At 41.6% G+C, this 20,778-nt stretch overlaps 2 protein-coding genes across 3 annotated transcripts in view; both read left to right on the top strand.

The window, feature by feature from the left end:
• Cc2d2b (coiled-coil and C2 domain containing 2B) overlaps nt 1-12,045 on the top strand; it is a 24,134-nt gene extending 12,089 nt beyond the window's left edge. Inside the window, exons 6-10 of one of the 2 annotated variants that reach the window (XM_013017710.1) lie at nt 1,335-1,469; nt 1,822-1,944; nt 7,302-7,360; nt 9,365-9,542; nt 11,806-11,994. In XM_013017710.1, coding sequence (XP_012873164.1) covers nt 1,335-1,469; nt 1,822-1,944; nt 7,302-7,360; nt 9,365-9,542; nt 11,806-11,994 — 684 coding nt within the window. Of the gene's footprint in view, nt 1-1,334; nt 1,470-1,821; nt 1,945-7,301; nt 7,361-9,364; nt 9,543-11,805 lie in introns of both variants that reach the window. The other variant, XM_013017711.1, reaches the window with a different exon arrangement.
• Nucleotides 12,046-12,135: 90 nt separating this feature from the next.
• The window catches only part of Ccnj (cyclin J), a 28,364-nt gene continuing 19,721 nt past the window's right edge, over nt 12,136-20,778 (top strand). The window contains exons 1-2 of the mRNA XM_013017572.1: nt 12,136-12,358; nt 20,252-20,328. Of these exons, the coding sequence (XP_012873026.1) occupies nt 12,136-12,358; nt 20,252-20,328 (300 nt within the window). The remainder of the gene's footprint in view (nt 12,359-20,251; nt 20,329-20,778) is intronic.

The following is a 20,778-nucleotide window of genomic DNA, read 5'->3' on the forward strand; positions in this document are numbered from 1 at the left end:
GGTGCTGAGGAATCGAACCCAGGGCCTCAGGCATGCAAGGCAAGTACTCTACCACTGAGCCACCTTCCCAGCCCTGAAACTCTAATAGACCACCAGAAAACTGGAAGTGGCACTGTAGCTCAAGTGGCAGAGCACTCACCTTGAGCTCAAGAGCTGAGGGACAGCGCTCAGGTCAAGTTCAAGCCCCATGACCGACAAAAAAAAAAAAAAAAGCCTATGGTTAACTCCAGATAAAATGCCCTGTAAATATTTGCCATATTTGTAAGTGTCACTCAGGTGTAGTATATATTTCAGCAAATATATGGCATTTGTAATGATTCCATTAGAGACGGACATACAGCTACACAAGACTCAGCTGTATAGTTGAGGTGAAGCTTCCTCTTTACTAGACAGAAGACAAACACAGTAATAAAGAGTAAGAACTTCAAAGCTAAGAAGGCCAAAGCTACAAAGTAATGTTTGAGGCACAGTTAATAGGCTTAAAACACATCAGGTGCCACCTTCTGGCCCTATGATCTCAGCTGTGTTTGCTCCTCTAAGCCCCAGTTATGGCCTCACAGAATGGAATCATGCTACTATCTGTTGTCCTAGACAAGGCCTTTAACCTTTGATCTGAAAAGTAAGTATAGTAATCATTCCAGCTTTACATAATTGAAATCAAACTTAAGTGAGAAAATCAGTGTGAATTCTTAGCACAGGACCTGTGAAATATACCCAATAAATGTTTAATATTCTTATTGCTTTCTTTGCTACAAAAGTTTTGCACTACAAAAGTAGGTGTTGAACAAGATAATAGTGACATAATTGCTTTATATTCTTCCAGTGGCTTCCTATATACTTTTCTATATACTTTTCTCTAATCCCAAATCTGATTCTTGAATTTAACTTAATGGCTTTTTAGGTACTTTAAAGTTTCTAACAGAGCCTTAAGCCAGTTTCTACTCCTAGTCCTAATGTATATTAAATCCAAACTGGTGCTATTGTACATAGCGCTTTCGTGTGAATTTGACAAAATGCTTCTACCTCTGAATACTTTAGTACTGTCTGTTGGGAAGTTTTTGTAACAGACTTACTTTGCTAGAATAACAAAATTGCAATCAGAGCACACGTTGCAAGACGCACAGTGTGGCACTGGCTCATAAGATATCTCATCTGAATCCCTGCTAACCTGGCCCACATGATTTCCAGACCTTGGAGTTGTATTTTCGTTCTTGCTTTCCTTTTCAAAAAAAAGTAAGTCTTAAAAAACTTTAAAAAGTATAATCATTACATTATAGTTCCTATATAATGAAGTTAAACATCAAAAATGACCTTAAACCTTTTTCTTTATACAGGGACATGTGGCTTATGTATTAACTCAAGAAATTGATGAGTATTTGCTTTGGAATCCATCAACTGGGCAATGTCATAAGCAGCTTGATCCATTTTGTACCTTACAGAGTGTGGATTGCTTGTTCAATGATAAGAATGTAAATATATGAAAGACAATCTTATTTTGAAACACCCCCTCAAGTCCCCCAGGTGACACATCAGAATCACCTGAGAACTTTAGAGGCCTGTGCCTCTATTCAATATGTCCCTGGCACACAAGGATTAAGCATTCTGATTCTTGAATTTCTTCCAGGAGAGTCCATAGAACCTCTAAGGTTGAGAATCAATAAGACAGACCTAAGATCACAAAACTCTGTAATCTCTCCATCTTCTGCCTCAAACTCTGTTTTTGCCATTCCATTGGGCAGTAAGACTGTAATTTTGCTCCATCCTTACCAGACATGAACCTTGTGTTGGACCTACACTGACTTTATATTAATGTTTTAATAGGTTTGGTTTAATATTCAACATAATAATACACCAATGGCTGTACATTTTGACTATTCAAAAGAAATTTTCTGGAGACAGTTGCTTCCAAAAAACTTTCAAGGAACAAAAGCACAGAGTGTACAGGTAAAATGTCATTTTTCAAGTGTGTCTGTATAGAGCTACCATTCTGTCTAATATTTATTGCTTATAACAGCTTCTGTTATGGTTTATAGTTGATAATTTATCAAATTATTTAGTAGTGGTCATAAAAAATAGTTTTCTCTGCCACCCAGCCTGTGTTAGGTTACTTTAGCTCCTTCCACAGAAGAGTTGGGGGGAAAATGTGTTATCTAAACTGTGAATTTAGACTTTAAAATAGAATTTAAAATTTTTTCTACATAAAACAGCACAAAGATCTGGATACTAGTAGCTTACGCCTGTAATCCTAGCTACTCAGGAGGCTGAGATCTGAGGATCATGGTTAAAAGCCAGCCCAGGCAGGAAAATCCGTGAGACTCTTATCTCCAGTAAACCACTAGAAAACTGGAAGTGGTACTGTGGCTCAAGCAGTAGAGTGCTCACTTTGATTTGAAGAGCACAGGGACAGAGTTCAAATCCCACAACCGACAAAAAAAAAAATACTTAAAGAACTTCAATGGAAGCTGTTGGCAAATAGGGGGATAGAGGGGAAGGAAAGAGAAATAAACTGTTAGGGGAAGTTTATTAGCAGGAAGAGCAGGCTAAGTAGGCAGATGAAAGAGGTTGAATACAATGGAAATAGACTATTTGTACCTATAAAAATAGAACAAAGAAACCTTGAGAAGAGAGGAAGAGGGAAAGTAATAGAGGGAGTGAGGTTGATTGGAATACATTATAAACATGTGGAAAGATGACAATGAAATTCTCCTCCCCTATAACCAATGTAAGCTTATTAAAATTTTCATCATAAAGCATAGCATATAATACTAGCAATAATTAACTCTGACCTTGTTCTACATTTATGGTGATGATGAAGTATAAAAATTGAGTGGTAGAGTACTTGCTTAGCATGCATGAAGTCCTGGATTTGATTCCTTAGAACCACATACACAGAAAAAGCTGGAAGTGGTGCTGTGGCTCAGGTGGTAGAGTGCCAGCCTTGAACAAGAAGAAGCTAAGGGACAGTGCCCAGGTCCTAAGTTCAAGCCCCAGGACTGGCAAAATAATTTTTTTAATGACAAAGAGAAATACTTATCTGGCCACCAAACCAGGGTAGTTTTCTCATTGAATAGAAACACGACAGACATAGCAGTGAGTGAGACTGAAGTGAGAACGACAGCAAGGTCTGCGGATGCTTCAGAAAGTCCAGGAGCCAGAGCATGCATCCCTTTCTGAAGCCAGGGACTATAATGGGGCTTCTATCCCCTACTTTTGAAAGAAGATAGGAAGGAGCGCCCTTGGACACTCATTGCTTTCTTGGGACTTAGGAGACAGGACGTTAGGAGCTGACCTAATGCCTAAATGGCCAGGAGATCTGTGCCACTTTGGGAATTACTCACAATACCATGTCTATGGCTGCTTCTGGATTAAAAGCCATAATGTGGTAGAGTGCAGGCAACTGCGAAGTCCACATATTTGAAGCTAAAAGCCCAGGGTGGAAAAGAAGAAGTGGGGAAAGAGAGAAATAAATAGAAAATCAGACAAAGAACAATTCATAGAAGCAAAAACTCAAATGTTTAGCCTCACAATGATGGAAATATAATTGAAAACAATGAAACACCATTTCACACTCATAGAATTGGCAAAAAGGTGTCTTCCTACCCAAATTGTCAGAGGCAGAGGAAGGATGGGAGTGTAAATTACTAAACATTGTAGAAAGTGATATATGGAAAAGTTGGAGATGCTCAACCTTCAATAAACTAATTCAAGTGCCTAGGCGTATTCCCAGAGTAACATGAGCAAGAAGACAAGTATAACCATGTTCATTGTAGAACTGCTTGAAATTGCAAGAGATTGGAAACAATACATTCATGGAAAAATTGGTTTGTAAGTTGTGAAGTACCCATAAAACAAATTTTTCTATAGCAGTATAAACACATGTTTTCAATGTATGTAGTAGTTCTTGACATAAATTCTTCTGAGGATAGCATCCACACATCAGTAAGTTTTCAAGCTCCTTGTATGATTTCAGTGTGTAGTCAGTCAATGTTGAAAACTACGGAACTAGAGCCATGCATACCAATAAGAATGAATATACAAAAAGTAATGTTAAATAAAATAAATATGTGAAATTATACATGTAAAACATAACCATTTATATGAAGTTTGAAACTCTGTGTGCCTCTTTGTGTGTGTGTGCACATGCAGGCTTGCGCACGCACTTATAATGGCATTGATGGGAATGGTAAATACCAAATTCAGATTAGGAGTTACCTTTGGAAAGAGAAAAAAAAGAGAATGAAATCAGAAAGCGGTTAAAGCTGTCTATAGTGTCTCACCTCTTTTCTAAAAATTTTCTAAAAATTCTCAGCTACTCAGAAGTAACAGATTGGAAGGATTATGATTCAAGGTCAGCTTTAACTACCTTCAACAAGGTAGTAAGACTCCACTCAGCTAACAAGCTGAGAGTGACAGTATACATCTGTAATTTTAGTTACGTAGTAAGTAAGGAAAATCACAATCTTAAGGCTGGCCCTGGACAAGTACATGAGATCCTATCTGAAAACAAACAAACAAAAGCTGAGGCATGACTCAAGTGGTTGAGTAAACTGAGGCCCTAAGTTCAAACCCCAGTACCACTAAAAATAAATATAGAGGGCTGGGAAGATGGCTCAGTGGTTGAGCGCTTGCCTTGCATGCCTGAGGCCCTGGGTTCGGTTCCTCAGCACCACATAAGCAAAAAGAAAAAAGCCGGAAGTGGCGCTGTAGCTCAAGTGGTAGAGTGCTAACCTTGAGCTGAAGAGCTGAGGGACAGCGCCCAAGCCCAGAGTTCAGGCCCCACTACCGGACCCCAAAAATATATATATATATATAGAACGCAGTGTTTAGATATAATAGGTGATGTCCATTACATTATTCTCTATGTTTGTCTGTAACTTGAAGGCACTTCACAATATCAAAAAGAATTCATAGTAGTTATAGAAGGAATCTTAAAAAGTACCAAAGTAGATACAGCAGAGTTTGTTTCCACTTCAATGGTTTTTTTTTCTACTAAGAAATAACTACTATTCAATTTCTTGTCCATACTCCTAAACATTATCAATGAAGAGCAAGCATTTATATATTTTTATATTTCCTGTTTGAAACATTTTAAACAAAAGGAAACATGCTTATCTCTCCTGAGCAAACAGCATTTACAGCCCTTAGCTCATGCTTTGCTTTTCTCATCCCACATCTGTGGTTGAAACATTGCTGCCTCCTCAGAAGAGAACAATTTAAAGATGAAGTTTGTGTTTGCTTAGTGCACAGTTATTCTTATTCATTCAGGGTAAACTTATTGATCTCACTCTGTGAGCCAGTGCTTTTTTTTTAGGTGTTTTTGGAACTTAGGTTCCAAAGGAGGAAACAGAAAAAAATCAGTGATTGCAATGAGAGTGCTATTACTGAAGAAAGGAATGAGCTTTAGGAACACACTGCAGGAGGACCTAAGGGAGGGAGTGGCAGGGGCTTCTAGGAAAGTAGCCCCTCATTGAGTGGGGAACTCATACAGATAAAAAGAAAGAGAGTGAAAGGGAAGAGAATGGCCCAAGCAGAAACTGGAAACAGAAGATTGGAGGATCTGCAGTGGCAAGATGTCTAAGTTGCTGATAGAACAGGTTGACCGCACCCAGGGAGTGAGCAAGGATGAACAGTGTCCTGGGAAGGGTTTGGAACTTCCAGTTACAGGTTAGTCTCACACCAACATCATTAAGGGCTACCACAATCAAATTTGGATTGTGTGTGTGTGTGCGTGTGTGTGTGTGTGTGTGCGTGCGTGTGCATGTGTGCATGTGTGTGAACCAATACTGGGACCTGAATTTAGGGTCTAGGTCCTGTCCTTATTGGTTCAGGGACAATGCTCTACCACTTAAGCCACAGCTCCACTTCCAGCTTTTTTTTTTTTGTCGGTCCGCCATGGGGCTTGAACTCTGGGCTTGGGCACTGTCCCTCAGTTCTTCAGCTCAAGGCAAGCCCTCTACCACTTGAGCCACAGAGCCACTTCCAGTTTCTAGTGGTTTATTGGAGATAAGAGTCTCACAGACTTTCTTGCCTAGGCTGGCTTTGAACCATGATCCTCAGATCTCAGCCTCCTGAGTATATAGGATTACAGGCGTGAGCCACCGATGACCAGCTTACTACTTCCAGCTTTTTTTGTGGTTAATTGGAGATAAGAATCTCACAAACTCTCCTGATTTTATTTTAAAAGCCTCTCTGACTGAGGGTAGAAACTAACCCTCTGCCAAGTTGCATCTATAAGTAGGAAATGTATTGCTGTGTGTGATTTGTATCTCTGTTGGTTTCTTTCCTGTGGGTAATGGCTCTAGATCTCTTGCCCTGACACAGTCATGGCAGAATAAACCACTATCTAGAGTGAACAGTGTTGTACAAGATTGAGAATGGAAGTCTCAGTGTGCTTTCTGAGCATGCAGCCATCCAGGCTGGGGCTAATAGGAAACCCTCTTAAAAATTTGAGGGACATGTTCTCCTGGGAAGACTTTTTTTTTCCAGAAAAGTAAGACAAACATTCCATAAACAGTAAGTTTATGTTGATTTAGTAAAGTCAACATACCCAGGACTCATTTTCAAGCCTGAAGGTGCTAGGTAGTCCCTTGTAGGGATAGAGGATAGACAATACTCAATGAAACCAATCCGAGAACTCAGTCTACCCATTCTGTCTGGGAGAAGTGCTGGCTCCTGGAGTTTATACTTCTCTTGTCTCCTGTTATGCTCTGCCACATTCTGAAGTGCAGAAACACCAACACCCTGGGCCTAAAGCTGTTCTCTAATCTAGTGAATTTGCCAACAGTAACAGAATCACCCTGGGGGACTTGTTTAGAAGGTGGGAGCAGGAGGATCATGGTTCAAGTCCAACCTGTGCAAAAAGTTAGGGAGACCCCATCTCAGCAAGCAAGCTAGATATGATGGTTACACCTGTCATCCCAGTTTGGTGGAGGCATAGATAAGAGGAATAAAATCTGAGTCTGGCCCAGGGCAAAAACACTAAACTCTTCTTTTTGGATAAAAAATCAAAAATGAAAAAGGGTTGTAGTGTGACTCAGCTGTTAGATCTCCTGCCTGACAATCAAGAGGCCTTGAGTTTAAACCCCAGGAGAGAGAGAATGAGAGAAGGTGTATGTGGGGGATGGGGGAAGGGGGGAAGGGAGAAGAGATCACACGAGCAGTGATCTCCATTTTACCTGAGAGTTTGCGTGTGTGCCTTGAGAGAATGGCCTGGGTCCCTCAATCCTAGACCTCAAGAGTGACTGTGAGCTAAAAATGGCATCTCTAGAATCTTTCCTAACTTTCAGATGTCTTCATTTTAGCCCGAGGAACTAATTTACTCTGATACTAACAAAAACATGGTAGAAGATCTAAGGAACAGGTAAAGTATTCTTTTTGTGAATCTCTTGTTCAGTCACCTTTCAGTCTTGTAACTCAGGCTTCCAAAATACCCATTAGGTTCAGCAGTATAAGTATGGAAAGGAAGATTGCAATGATTAGCTCAATTGAACCATCTGTCTCTTTGTACAAACATTGAAAAGGACCCCCCTTTACCATCCAAGGGCACCCCCCTGAAAGGACACTCTAAAGTTACCTCTGGGTAGGTCATTGGGAAAATAGAGGAGAACAGAAAAGAAATAGTCCAGACTCAATCCTCAACAGGAGAGGACTGTTTATTGAGCAACAGTGATTTGGACATTGAGGAACATGGATTTGGAGGTTGTGCAAGGGACTGGATTTTGGAGTGTGCTTATATAGGGCTTAACAAGGAAACAGAGAATAAAAAATGGGCTATGATCACCTTGGGATCTAGGGTGATGTCTTTGGCCAGGCCCATACTGGAAGCTAAGTTGTGGGGGTTATTGTCTCCTGGGGGTCAAGGTCAGAATGACCTGCCTGATGACAAGCACCTGAGCACACACCTGTGCTTTGCTTGACACAAGGGAATAAGGCAGGACTCAATCCTTCATAGGTAGTGATTGGAAATTCTCAAGATAGATGCCTGTTGAGCCTTGTGATCATGGCAATATAGTAGCTAAAATTTCCTGAAAGTATGTGCCACAGAGGCATGGTTAAAAACCTCCCACCCAGGTGGGTGCCAGCAATATTGTCACTTCTGGGGGTGTCCCATGTCCCCAAATCCATACACTCAGTGCCTTAATCTCAAGCTCAAATGGTCACAGACTTTGTAGTAGGCCTCCTTCCACTCCCAAAGAGAATCTTCTGGGTCTGACTGCCTGTGGCAACTCATGTTTACACAGATGGCCAGCATGTCCCCTCCCCCACAGCCCCACTCCTTATTTTCCAAGTCTTCACCAAAAGAGAGAGAGAGAGAGAAAGAGAGAGAGAGAAAAATAAATGCAGTAGGAAAATTGTCACCAATTTCTGGTTTTCATCAGAATTGCTTCTAGAACTATTTAAAAATACCATTCCATACTGGGTGCTTATGGCTCATGAAATTAATCCTAGCTACACAGGAGACTGAGACCTGGAGGATAGCAGCACAAAGCCAATCTAGCCAGAAAAGTCTGCTAGAATCCATCTCCAACTAACCAGCAAAAATGCCACATGAGATGTGGCTCAAGTGATACGTGTTAGTCATGAGCAACCCCCCCCCACAAAAGTGCAAAGTCCTGAATTCAAGTCCTAGTACCAGCACATACTCATACATGCACATGCACACACAAGAGACAGACAGACAGACAAGACACTTGGGGGGCGGGGGGAGGTAGAGAAGGGGGTGCCAGATAAAAGCTTAAAATCATGCAGAAATCTTCAAGGCATGCATGACCTGGCGCCTTATTACTTCTCTGACTTTATTTCATTTCTTCTATTTTTCTCCTAATTACTCAAGAGGTAGAGTTTAGGAGGATCCTAATTTGAAGCGAGCCCAGACAAAAAAAAAAGTTCATGAGACCCTCATCTCAATTAATAAAAAAATGGGTGGGTGTGGTGGTGCATGTCTATGATCTGAACTATATGGGAAGTGTGAATAGGAGTATCATGTTCTAACCAGCCTGGACATAAAAGTAAAATCTTATTTGAAAAGTTAAGGAAAGTAAAAGGCCTGGGAATATAGGCCAAGGTGTCAATCATCTGCCTAGCCCTGAATTTAAACCCTAGTAAGTCAAATAAGTATACCCAGCTGGTATCTGCTTACACGCAGGAAGGCAGAAAGGGATGTGCTTTAGAGACTCGGGGAAGCCTTGTCTTCTTGAGCCTGCATCTCCCTGACTTGATTAATGTGAATGGTGGCAGACAACTGTTACTACAGTGTGTTATTTCCTCCTAAGTCTAAGAAGCATTGTTACACTTGAAGTGACAAAACATCACATTTACTAAGTGAGTTGCAATTTGTCACAACATCTTTGCATTCTCACCTTAGGATTGAAAGAACTCTAAAATGCAAAATGATGGAATGGCGTCCTAAATACCCAACACGTTGGAACCGACAATGTATTTCTATTTTGCGCCAAATCCTTCCAAAGTTGGAACTTGGCACAGGAAGTTTTGTTGCATCTGAAAAAGAGAGTGAATTTGAAAGATTGCTGCAATTTTATTGGGTTTGTATTTGATTAATATATTTTTTTAAAATATGAGACCAGCACTCAAGCCCAGTAGCTGACATTTGCTTTCGCTCACTGGCTGCCATTCTATGATCTGAGCCACGCCGCCAACCACATGATTGATATATTAATAACATTTGTTTTTATCAGTGTTGTAAATTGGTAACTGAGAGCAATCTAAAACATCTCTGAAATCTTTTTCTCTTGATTCTGGAGGATAGATTCTTTAGCATTAATCTTCATTTACTTATAGGTCAAATACTTGCACGTGTAGCAAGCAGCTATCTATGATCAGGACCACATTACATGACATTTTCTTGGAACCAATTGTATGTTCTATGATGTATGAGCTACAGACTTTGGAAAGAGATGGAGATGCCTAGAAGGAAACCAACCTGCAATGGAAAAAAATGAAAAATGGTCTCTAGAAATAGATTGGATTCTCTGTTCTTGGTTCTGGGCAAGAAGTGCCCAGGCAGGATCCAAAACTTCCATATGCTAATAACTCTCAATTTGTACATTTGACACCACTCTCTTATCTCCCCTCTGATAGTCAACAGCCCAGTGACATCTTGGATAATAAAAAGCATCTCAAATTCAGCAAGGCCATAAACAAATATGGTGGGCAGTTGATATTTTGTTAGGTTCTTCCTTTTTTTCTCCTATCACACCCCAAATACCAAGCATCATTTTTAACTCTCATTCCCTAGTAACTGTGCCAGTGCAGTTTTAAAAACGAAGTCAGCTTTCCAAGAGTGAGACTCCTCTCCACTGTCCAGTAGGATAGCCGTCTCCTAGCGGAGCTCTCTGAGAAGAGGAGATTAGGGTTCTGTTGGGAGTTCAGTGCTTTCATTACCATGGAAGAATCTGAAGACACCATTTATTTATTTTTGGGGGGAGGGAGAGGGGCCGGTCGTGGGGCCTGAACTCTGGGTCTGGGCGCTGTCCCTCAGCTCTTCAGCTCAAGGCTAGCGTTCTACCACTTGAGCCACAGCTCCACTTCTGGCTTTTTTCTTTTTGCTTATGTGGTGCTGAGGAATCGAACCCAGGGCCTCATGCATGCAAGGCAAGCGCTCTACCACTGAGCCACCTTCCCAGCCCTGAAGACACCATTTATAAATAAAGAAGAAGTTGCTTTTTTATTTTGGTTTTGTTTGTTAATAGAATCTTGGGGTAGACAGATAAGAAAAACAAATATAAGTCAAGGTGTTGAATATGGAGGTCCTATGTAAAGTTATCTGACTATTAATACATAATTGACAATAATAAACCTAGACTGAGTCCTGTAGCCTGTGTTCAAATCCTGCTTTAACTAATCAATAGCTTTGACCTGGGGTAAGTTATCCAACTGCTGTATACCTTCTATTTCACTGAATAACAAGGATAAAATAGTGATCTATTTTGTGATTGTGGTGAGGATTAGGTGAGTTAATACTGCAGTCTAGTCTGTGCTTACTATTGTTTTCACTCTGTGCTCCAGGCATTGTGCCAGGTACTGGAGTTAAGACAGTAAACAAGATGAGACAATCTCATGAATTCACAGAGATGATGAGATAGTGAGATCAGAAAACTGTTATTTTTTTGTTGTTGTTGGTCGTAGGGCTTGAACTCTGGACTTGGGCACTGTCCCTGCACTCTTCAGTGCAAGGCGAGTGCTCTACCACTGAGCCACTGTGTCACTTCTGGATTTCTAGTGGTTTATTGGAGGTAAGAGTCTCACAGAGTTTCCTGCCTGGGCTTGGCTTTGAACTGTGATCCTCAGATCTCAGGCTTGTGGGTAGCTAGGATTACAGGCGTAAGCCACCGGCGCCCGGCTATTATAAAGTATTTTTAAGTAAGCTAGAGAAAGGATAGCACAGTCCTCAAAGGATAGTACAGAACATGTACACACATTTAGGAATCAGAAAATCCTCCTTAATATAAATAAGCTAAAGTTTACAAAAGGCTTATGACTGTTGTCGGTGTATTACTAAATCATTTTCCACATTGTTAATGTTCCACAGTCCCTTAATCCAATCATATAACAGTTGTTTAATAAATATAAACCAGATTATTAAGAGCTTAATTCATAGGGTTGTTTGAAGATTATGTGTGTATGTGAACATATAGCGATCTATCCAGAACATTACCAACATCCACAAAAGTAATTGTTTTAGGACTACCATTTCTTTAAGGCTCTTTGTGATCTTTTTGCATGTAGCAGTTCCAGAGTATTTCAAGATTGTAAGGTGGCTTTATGTGTTGTCTGTTCTTGATCCAGGTCACCGGATTTCCCATACAGATGCCCTACACTGATACACAGTCAATTATTGATGCTGTGTATCAAACTGGAATTCACTCTTCTGAATTTCCCCAGACAGAATTTGCCTTAGCTGTGTACATTCACCCATACCCAAACAACATATTATCTGTGTGGGTCTATTTGGCTTCCTTAGCCCGACATCAGTGAAGAGGAAGAAAAGACTGTATGTGCTACAGGCCGCTAGAACAGAAGCTTATCCTCAAGTCCATCAAGAGCTGGGCCCAGGCTCAGAGGATGAGTCTAGATGACAACTCTTAAGAGGAACCCTTCAGGCATTCTGGCTGTTTAATGTCTTTAGCTACAAGTCTTACTTTGGAAAAGCAGCACATCTGGCCTGTCCCACTAAGGCTACTTAGTGATTGTCAAATTGTGGACCTCACGCTACCTCCATCAAGAAAATCTGCAGAGTGCTACCAAGAATGCCGAGTCCCCAACGCCACCCAGGACCTGAAGCACAATCCAAAACCTGCATCATTTCCAACATGTCCTCAATGTTCTGATGTGCTGTTGAGTAAGAATCCAGCCTAACAAATGTTGTCATTACCAGTGAGGCTGGTGTTAGGCCTCTGGCCCTTTGCTCTTCCTTGGTACACACAGGGCCCCTTCCCTAGAAGTCCCCACCCTGTGTTAGTAACCCAGGTAGCTGATACATCCCTGTGGCCATACCTCCTCCACATGCTCTCCCTACATAAGTCAATCTCCATCATTAGTTCCCTTCTTTGTTTCCCTTCCTTCCTTCCTTTTTCCTTTCCCCCATTTTCTCCTACCCCTTTCCCTTCCCCTGCATCGCTTGCATGCCCTGCACACTCCATCTGGTGCAGGCCAACAAGAAGTATGCTCCCCTTCCCCCTCCCCCCAATAAACTTCTCTGCCTGAACCACATGGCGGTCTCCTTCTGGCGAACCTTACAACTGGTAAACCTACATGTGACATAGGTTCCGGTTCAGTTTCAGTTCAGGGTTACTCAACTGGAGACCTAAAGTTAGTGTATCTCCTAAGAGAAGGCCATTCCACCAGTAATATTTCACTAGAAAACAAGGAATATCTACTGTGGTGGTTGATGGCTGAGGTCAGCTTACTTAAAATAGACTGACCAGAAATCCTTAGTGCCCTTCATACTTGGAAGGAATCCCCAGGAAATTCTATCTAATCTCTCCTGGCTGTGGGGAGTGGAGGAAATGGTCTTAAAAATCTCCCTTTTGGGGCTGGGAAGGTGGCTCAGTGATAGAGTGCTTGCCTTGTATGCATGAGGCCCTGGGTTCAATTCCTCAGCACCACATAAGCAGAAAAAGTCAGAAGTGGTGCTGTGACCCAAGTGGTAGAGTGCTCACCTTGCGTTGAAGAGCTGAGGAAGTGCCCAGAGTTCAGGCCCCACGACTACCCCCCCAAAAAAAAATCTCCCTTTTTCCATAGTGAGCAGCCTTCATAACTTTCCCTGCCACTTTTCTGCTGTCTTCATTTTCCAACAGTTGTTCAATTAACCTCATTAGATCTTAGGAGCCGCTCAAAGAGTGGAATAAAAGCAATACCTCTCTTCTATTTAGTTGTTCTGTGAGTATTTACACAATTTATTTGAGTGTGATATTACAAAGTATTTTTTTAATATCATCAAAGTTTTATGTGAGGTAAAGGTGAAAGATAAATCCACTGCTCCCATTGCTAGAGAACTGGACCATCTTAGCTCACTCTTATAGAGAGCAAAGAAACCCAAATTTATCCACAGGGAGCCCTCCCCTCCAGCATAAATGGGAATATGGGTAAAAATCTTGATTGTGTATGTCTTCTTCTGTCATGCATATGAAAATTGACGAGGATTTTTGTTTTTAGTTGAATATTTGTATTTAAATGTTGTGGGAGCTGTTATTAAACAAGTTTTCCACTTAGACTGAGGTTACACAGAATGGTGCTTATGGAAAGATGTGGTTGCCAAAGAATTCCTCATTTCTATGGAACTTTGAAAGCTTACATGGCTTTTGCATTGGTTGATTATGGTTTTAGAATTGAAAGGCAACTTTTAAGAGTGGCAGTCACTGGCAAGCATGAAGGATTGCTCTTTATTATATGCCTTTTTTTTACAAGTGTATCTATTACTTTTCAATTACTTTTCCTGAAAATTGTGCAATTTTGTGTGACATTTTTCCATTCAAATTTAAAATATGATTTTATGTTTGTTGGTTTTTTTTTTTTTGTTGGTCGTGGGGCTCAACTCTGGGCCTGGGCGCTGTCCCTCAGCTCTTCAGCTCAAGGCGAGCACTCTACCACTTGAGCTACAGTGCCACTTCCGGTTTTCTGGTGGTTTATTGGAGATAGGAGTCTCACGGTCTCTCCTGCCTGGGCTGGCTTTGAACCGCGATCCTCAGATCTCAGCCTCCTGAGTAGCTAGGATTACAGGCGTGAGCCACCAGCGCCCAGCTTTAAAATATGATTTTAAATGGAATGTATATTAAAAAAATTTTAAGACACTACACAAAAATAATTACAGACTATCCATTGGTGCCAAACACTTCAGTATGGAAAAAAGTAAGAAGACAAAGTACCTACTGAAGTAAAGCTGACAGTCTTCAGGGAAATACACTGTAGCAAAGAAACCAAAAGTATGAGAGAAAACTAGGTATGATTGATGGGAATCTTCCTTTCACCTGCTTGATCTTTCACAGTGATGAATGCCATAAAAGATTCAAATGGGATAGTAGAGGACCCAGAGAAGAAGGAGTGATCAGGAAACACTATCTCTAATGAGACAGTGTTTGAGCTTTTAAAAAACTGATTTATTATTTAGAACCGCATTCGATTACTGCATAACAGCAATATCTATCCAGATGAGGCATGTGGGTCTAGTGCAGTGATTAGCTTGTTTGCTGTCCTAAGTGCACTGGTTTTTACCCAACTTTCTGAATGAAGTACGTCTGAAGAGGCCTCTGTCTCCTCACTTAGTAGCTCTCAAGGGTCCTGCAAGTGTAGGAATCCCTCAAAGAGCTTGTAGATACAGATTTCTGGGTCCCACTCCCAGAGTTTCTGATTTAATGGGTCTGAATTGGAGCCCAATAAGGTGCATTTTTAAGTTCCCAGGTGATGTTGAGACTGCTGATGTAGAGAGAACCATGACTCTAGCCTCACCACCATTTTCATAACCATAAAATGCAGAAAAGGAAAGGGAAAATAGAAGGTGCCTGCTGTTTGGTTTGGTTTGCAATACAATTGAACCAGAGCCTTATGCTTGCAAGGCCAGCATTTTACCTCTAAAGCTATACCCCCTGTCCTTTTGTTTTGAGCTTATTTTTCAGGTATGGTCTTACACTTTTCCCCAAGTGGGCCTTGAATCACAACCCTTCTGGTTGTGGCTAGGATTAGAGGCATTACCACTACACCATACCAGACTACTACTACTTCTTCTTCTATTTCCTCCTCCTCCTCCTCCTCCTCCTTTCTTCTCGTTACCACCAGGGTATTTTTTTTTCTTTTCTTCTTTCTTTCTTAAACAACCTTTTCGGGAAGCCACACCCAGTAACTTCCACTTATATCCCACCAAAGAGAACTGCATCACTCCAGACCACAGGGAAGCTGGGAGATCAAGTGTTTAAGAGGATATCGTTCTCCTAAATAAAAGCAATGTTGAGTTGGTGAAGAGGAATGGGGAAGTAGTTGTTGGGTAGGCAAGCCTCAGCGTCTGTCCCAGAGGAGACAAAGCCAGGCACAAAGAACCTGTGGCAAAAGCATTTAAGGCAGAGAAAACCAGGATTACAGAAGCTTTTAATCCAGAGAGAGATTAAAAATGTCAGGAGCAGGTTGCCGGTGGCTCACGCCTGTAATCCTAGCTACTGAGGAGGCTGAGATCTGAGGATAATGGTTCAAAGCCAGCCTGGGCAGGAAAGTCTGTGAAACTCTTATCTCCAATAAACTCAAGGGGTAAAGCACTCACCTTGAGCTGAAGAGCTGAGGGACAGTGCCCAGGCCCAGAGTTCAAGCCCCATGACCAAAAAAAAAAAAAGTTGTCAGGTAATTCATCATCTTAGTGTTGACCATCTTACTATCTTTCCCATAGAGCTGTCCTTCATATGCTGAGTAATTTTGGATTGGATCCTAAGTAATTTGAATATGAGAAATACTATAGACCTTGGAGACTGGACGGACCTAATGCAGGATCCTTAGGTCACTGAGAGTGTCCTGTAGGGGTAGAATGTAGGTTGTTTGCTCTGTGTCCTGATTTGGTGTGTGTCCTTTAGCTCCTACAGGGAGGGAAGAAGCAAGGGAGGGAGGGATGGAAGGAGGAAAGGGACAGCCATTCATTACTTTTACCAGATGACAAATCAGCCCCCCTCCCCAAGTCTGGACTTTGAACTTCCAAAACCTTGAGTTAAATATTCGTCTCTTTATTTTATAATTAGCCTAGGTCAGATGTTTTGTCAAAATAAAGATGAAAAATGGGTAATGTAGTGGCCAGCCGGAGATTTGGGGAGACTCAGATTTTTTGTTTTTTTTTTTAAGAGTGAATTTATCCACAAGATAAATTCCACGATAAATAAATAAAAGATTTCTTTCAAAAACTCCTCCCTTTCCACAGCCGTCCAGTGCTTTTCAGTTCCCTGGCTTCCCCCCCCCCTTTTTTTTGTTTGCCAGCCACCAAGCTGGGCCTGTAGTTCTAACTCTGTGCCACACACTTCACTATTGTACTGCTCTCCAGAATGGAGTGGCAGGACAGAGAGGAAAGCACCCACAGCTGCTCAGACCAGATAGGAAACTCCTCTCCCTCAGTATTTAAGGGCCTGCACCACCCAGCTCACCCAGTTCCTTCCTTACTGTGTGTATAATGCAGGATGGCCTGGAGGTTTGAGCAGGAGGAGGAATGGAGGAGGAAGAGTGAAGGGAGGAAAGGAGAAAGGACAAACGGGTATTGTTTTACTCTTCTTGAGCAGAAGGCTGCTTTCTACTTCCTCATAACCTAAGGGATTTTCCTATTACCCTGCTTCTGTCCTGGTGGCCATTTCTGGATTTCAAGCAAAATCCAAGCTGGAGGCTCCTGGAAGAAGAATGGGTAGGTAACTCATTGCTAGTTTAGTGATACATCAAATGATCAAATTATGGCCTTCCTCAGCTGCATGCTACTATTTGTTTTTTCAGTGTCTTTAAATAGCTGCTTCATGAAGCCTGTCCTTTTTGCTTTTCTTTTTTTAAAAGATGATCTTACTAGATAGTCTCAGACTCCTGAGTTCTGATATTAATTACAGGCATGAGCCAACATACCCAGTTCTGTCCAGGTGTAGAGGGGGGAAGAGACAGACTGAAGTCTGGTTAATCCATTGTAGTAGTGTTCCAGAGGAAAAACAGAACTTATAGGATGTGTATGTACCCATGTCTACATAAATACACATGTATGTAAGTATTCATGCGTATATAGACAACAGATACAGATATGTAGATATAAAATGAAAAAAATTACAGAGGCTAAGAAGTCTACGATCTTCTCTCAGCAAGCTGGCAGTTAGAAAAGACAACTTAACGGTTCCAGTCTGAAAACTGGCAGGCTTATGATGAAAAAAAAAAAAAATCCCTGTTTGCATTTCAAAGAAAGACCCATGTCCCACTCAAAGAAGTTAGGCAATAGGGAGTCCTATTTACTTGGGACTTACTTTTGATTCTACCCTTTAAGTAGATGAGAACCACTCACACAAGGGAGAACAATCTTCTTAATTATCTACCAACCTTATAAATTTTTTTTTAAAAGGTCCTCATATAAATACCCAGAATAATGTTTGACCAAGGTATCTGGGTATCCTGTGGCCTACTAGTCAAGTAAACACAAGAAATAAAGACCTTGTCCATTTTATGAAGAAGTAAAATCTCTATTATTTTGTAATGCCTTCTGGTAACTAATTACCTATATATTCTGGTCTCTAGTCTTGAAAATAATCTAAGAAATTGTCCTTAACATTATAAGCCATACTAAAATAGTTTGAAAGTGTGAAAGTGTGATATAGGAACTCTGACTGCATCAGGTATTATAAGACTTTTTACAACTTACTCCAGCTGCTAGATATCAAATATTTTGGAGACAGGTGAGGGCCATGAGGCCACTTGCTAGGATTCACGAGCCCAAGTGTGAGATAATGGTGTCATAGGCAAGGATGTTGATAGTAGATGATTACAGTAGTTGCAGTGAGTTAACTAGTACAGCAGTTACATATTCAAACAAATAGTATAAATACCAAGCTAAGAAACACAGCCCAGGGCTTCTAGCTCACATGCTTTACACCTAGTATAATTTGACACAACCATTGACAAGAATTCTTTTGTGGAATATTCACTGGAACACATTTTATGACAAAAACAAGATACACAACATAGCAGTACTATGCTATGATTTGTGCACAAAATGGGGCAAGATGATTATATACATAAATGACTGTGAAGACCTGGATATAGACTGAAGTTTACAAAAAAAAAAGTAAAAGTACTGGTGCCTATGGGCACTATATCTTTGTCTGCTTGAATGTTTTACCTTTTGCATGCATCCACAAAAAGAATTTAAACAATTTAAACACAATGGCTTCCTACTAGCAAACATTCACCGGGTTGCAAAACCTTCTAGAGAATCCGGTGTCCTCTTTGCCAAACCCCGTCGGGCCTTATGCTGTGGACTCTGTAATGTACATTCTCTACTTTTATGGAGGTGTTCTGCCTTTTTCTCTTCTATGCTTTTATACTGTTGCTGATTACGTCTATCTATATTTGGAATGTTTTCCTATCACTTCTTCACACCAGATATAAATTATCTCCCATTTTCCTTTGAAACGTACTTTTTCCTTAGTCTTTGCAGTTGCTACCCACTCTGTCCAGAATGCCCAACCAACGGATACCTATCTGCTCACAGCCTACTCTCAAGCCTTTGCATGACTCTTCTTGTCAAAAAATTCTTCTGACAATCACTCTCTGGACTCTTTTGGTTTCTTTTTCTTGATGGTATTTGCCACCACATGATATGGGTTTTGTTCATTATTTTTCTCTTTTTGTAGAATTTAAACACTATCAAGCAGAGACGATTTTATTTAGGAATTAAGTAAATGCCTTGTATCCAGCTTGCTCTAAAGGCATGAAGAATAGCAAAAATAATAGAGTTGCACTTTTAGGATTGAATAATCAAACACACTGGGGACAACATATGCAGAGATTAAAAGTAATCGAAGTCTTATCTGACAAAGCCAGAAAATGATTTCTGAACAAATATCTCTTAAGTGAACAACAGCTTCAAAAGAGAAATCATAATAAACAACTTATTATGATGATTATAGTCTGTAACCCACTTTTCTGAAAGGGTTCTTAAGTAAGCCTTGGACTTTTAAGTAATTTGGAAGCCAAGTTGTCATAAATTTCTTAGTGGTCATGGATTGGAGACTGAAGACACAAGTACTCTTTTTTTTTTTGTCGCTCGTGGGGCTTGAACTCTAGGTTTGGGCGCTGTCCCTCAGCTCTTCAGCTCAAAGCTAGCACTTTACCACTTGAGCCACAGCACCACTTCCGGTTTTCTACGGGATTATTGGAGTCTCACAGAGTTTATTGCCAGGGTTGGCTTTGAACCGCCATCCTCAGATCTCAGCCTCCGGAGTAGCTAGGATTACAGGCACGAGGCACAGGTGCCCGGCTGCAAGTACTCTTTAATGCCATAATAATGTCATTTCCTTTCCAGGAACTCTGCAGCTGATAAAGACTAGGTCAGCCTCCATACTGGGTTAGGCTGGGCTTTGCCAACTTTTGTTTTTTTCACATCTATTACCATGAGTTCTAGTAGCCCAGCTGTCTTGTACATAAGAATGCTTATAGATGGCAGATGCCATTGTGATAAACCCTAGATTCGTATCATGTGCATTCATCATTTTGTAGGAGCTCTTTAACATTCTTTCTGGACAAAAAGTGATACAGATAAGGGTCCCACAATTTATATTTTTATCATTAAAGAGGCTGAGCTACACTCTCAGAAAAAACCGGAGTCACTGCCCTCAGCTGACCATTTGTTTTGGGATAATCCACCAAACCATCTAAAATAAAATTGATTAGGTTTCTGCTAATCACATTTCAACTACAAGATCACCTTAATTGATGTAGTGTTTTCAGTTCTATAGTTTCCTGAGTTACCACCCCAGATGGTTAATTACATCCACTAGGAATCTGACAAGCTAGGACACCAAAAACAATTTTAATTCCCTCTAGGCAGAGCTCTTGAGAATCTATAAAGCGAAAAAAATGAGATTCATGAGGTCTGTAGAAGAGTAGGATCTGAGGTGAAACTTGGGCAGAATTTCACGAGTCTTTGGGACTGCGGAAACAGCTAAAGCCTATTTGGAAGTCCTGGCCATCCCACAGAGCAGAACCTAGGAAAGTGTGGGGTTGTTGAAATGTTTGAATAATGCAGATCGAATCCATGCTTGTGAAGGGTTTTACCAGCAAGGCCTCTGCAGGCTCCAAGGAGCCATCCAAGTTCCACAGCAGGTGAGTGGCCCGCTCAGATCTAGTGATCAATGTTGTTACACTTTCCTCGTGCTCTCTCCCGACCTTGGCCGACCCGCAAGCCGGCGACGCGGTAGGTGCGGGCCAGGCCCCCCGCGGCCAGAGCACCAGGCACCAAGCCGCGGTGGGGAGGGGTGGGGGGGAATGCAGCCAGGGCCCCAGACTGGGGCCGCCGAGCCCCGAGCAGCCACCCGGCGCCGCACCTGGACTCGGCCCGGCCGCCGATTGGACGGCCCGAGGCGACCCCGCTGTATCGCGAGACGAGATTGGCAGCGCCGGGCAGCATGTGTCCCCGCGCTGGCTTTGTACGCCGAGCCGCCTGCCGGTCCTTTAACAATGGGCGGCGCGAGCGCCCCGGCGCTGGGCCCGAGCTGAGGCCCGGGCTTCGCGGCCGACTGTCCGCAGCATGAGCGGGGCCGGCGCTCCCCGCAC

Source organism: Dipodomys ordii, unplaced genomic scaffold (assembly GCF_000151885.1).
Source record: "Dipodomys ordii isolate 6190 unplaced genomic scaffold, Dord_2.0 Scaffold36, whole genome shotgun sequence".
Taxonomy (NCBI): domain Eukaryota; kingdom Metazoa; phylum Chordata; class Mammalia; order Rodentia; family Heteromyidae; genus Dipodomys; species Dipodomys ordii.